This window comes from Microtus ochrogaster, unplaced genomic scaffold, assembly GCF_000317375.1.
Source record: "Microtus ochrogaster isolate Prairie Vole_2 unplaced genomic scaffold, MicOch1.0 UNK3294, whole genome shotgun sequence".
Classification (NCBI taxonomy): domain Eukaryota; kingdom Metazoa; phylum Chordata; class Mammalia; order Rodentia; family Cricetidae; genus Microtus; species Microtus ochrogaster.
In genome coordinates this window covers 1-1,852 of record NW_004952388.1, presented here as the reverse complement: position 1 = coordinate 1,852, position 1,852 = coordinate 1, and the positions used below count along the sequence as shown (strand labels likewise).

Sequence of the window (1,852 nt, the reverse complement as noted above, 5' to 3'; positions counted from 1 at the left end):
CCCAGGGACAGGACCGTGAGTCCCGGACTAGTGGAGTCACAAATTGAGGGTTCCTGGACTCCCCCACTGAGCTAAGGAGATGTGAAACAGGAGAGGACTCGGGGGAACACAGAACCCAATCCTTTCTGGCCCCAATCGGACAGGAACACGCACCCCAGACGCCCAGTTCCGCAGCTTCTGGATGGTGCGAGTAGCAGACGCCATGTTCCTTCCGCTCCGAAGGACGCTGGTGACGACTCTGCCCCAGGACTGCTGGGTAGCGCGTGCGGCCTCGCGAGAGCGGGAGTAGGGCGGGGTCGAGAGCGTGTTATAAAATCGCTCCCCTGTTCACGTGACCCCTCTCCGCCTGATCGCCGCCATCATGGACACGAGCCGCGTGCAGCCCATCAAACTCGCTAGGGTAAGAGGCGACTGCGGGTGTTTAGAAGCCTGGATGAAGGCGAAGGAAGGAAGCTAGGTCTGTCGGTCTAACGGCCTCTGATTTCCTGCAGGTAACCAAAGTGCTGGGCAGGACCGGTTCGCAGGGACAGTGCACGCAGGTGAGCGCATGGGGACACCCGGCAACTTCCTGGGGTCTGAATCCTCCCCAATGCTCAGTTTACTGCTGGACTTGGTGACTTTTAATCCTAATAGGCTCACTGAAGATAGAACTTGGTGGCCACCCTGGATACGCTAGTGAAACTGTCTTGGAAAGTTTTATTTTTAAAGAGATGGAGTGGGCGGGAACTATTGTGTCAGTAGTAGACTTGCTTAACATACGCAATAGCCACAGACTGAGTACTGCACCTAACCAAAAACTAGAGCGATAATCCATGCCAGTAATTCCAGGGGTCATAAGACAGGACGCTCCCTAGGAGTTCCAGGCAGGCTTAGGCTACAGAATGGGTGAGATCTAGTCCCCCTCAAAGCTGGGACACGGTTGGTAGAGCACTTGGCTAGCGTGCAAGGAAGGCTTGGGTCCCCTGCACCACATAAACCAGAAACGGTGGAAAGGCCATCCTGGGCTAGAGATGCCTTGACTACTCTCCTGGGGAAAAAGATTGGTTTATATCCAGGATTCCCATCCTAGTCCTGAAGAGACTGAGGTACCTATTTCTGGGTCAGCCCGACATAGTCTAAGTGGCAGGCCCAAAGATATAATCCTAAACACTGGAGGTGTGGAGGGGCTGTGTTATCTCAGTAAAAAGACAGACTGAGCTAAAGACTAGCCAAGGCTTACAGAGTGAGACACTGACTTTTTTTTAAAAGACCAAAAAAAGAATAGGCATGCTGTTGCCCACCTCTCACCCTAGCAGCTGAGACGGAGGCAGGCATTCAAGGTCAGTCAGAAATTTAAGAGCCCTCACTTTGGAGGAAAAAAAGGCATGCCCCTTTTGTGCTCTGGGTTACCCAGGAGCTCGCAGACCTTCAACACCCTGGATGTGCAGCTTGTTTCCTTAGGTTCCGATGTAAGCCCTTTAATGTCCCAGGCTCTTGGTGGTGGGGGATAGAGTTCAGAGATGGGCGGGTCAGACTCCCCTGGAACTGGGGAGCCAGCTGTGTGGGTGCTGGGGAATGAAGCCAGGTCCTCTGGAAAGGTGACAAGTGCTCATGACTGCTGAGCCATCTCACCTGCCCTTATCACCTTTCCACCCCACTAGTAACTAGCAGCACCTAACTCTTCTGATGGGTCCACAGGTCCGTGTGGAATTTATGGATGACACCAGCCGTTCCATCATCCGAAATGTCAAAGGTCCCGTTCGAGAGGGAGACGTGCTCACCCTATTGGAGTCAGAAAGAGAGGCTCGGAGGTTGCGCTGACTGACCTTCCTGCTGGTGGGTACATGGCAACCCTTGGGAATGACTGCTCCTT

The 1,852-nt window shown here is 53.7% G+C and overlaps 1 protein-coding gene across 1 annotated transcript; it reads left to right on the top strand.

The window, feature by feature from the left end:
- Window positions 1-266: 266 nt before the first annotated feature.
- Window positions 267-1,837, top strand: LOC101979000 (40S ribosomal protein S28). Its single transcript, XM_005372379.3, has 3 exons — window positions 267-400; window positions 492-539; window positions 1,678-1,837. The coding sequence occupies exons 1-3, from the start codon at window positions 362-364 to the stop codon at window positions 1,798-1,800; spliced, it is 210 nt and encodes a 69-aa protein (XP_005372436.1). The 5' UTR covers window positions 267-361; the 3' UTR covers window positions 1,801-1,837.
- Window positions 1,838-1,852: the final 15 nt, after the last annotated feature.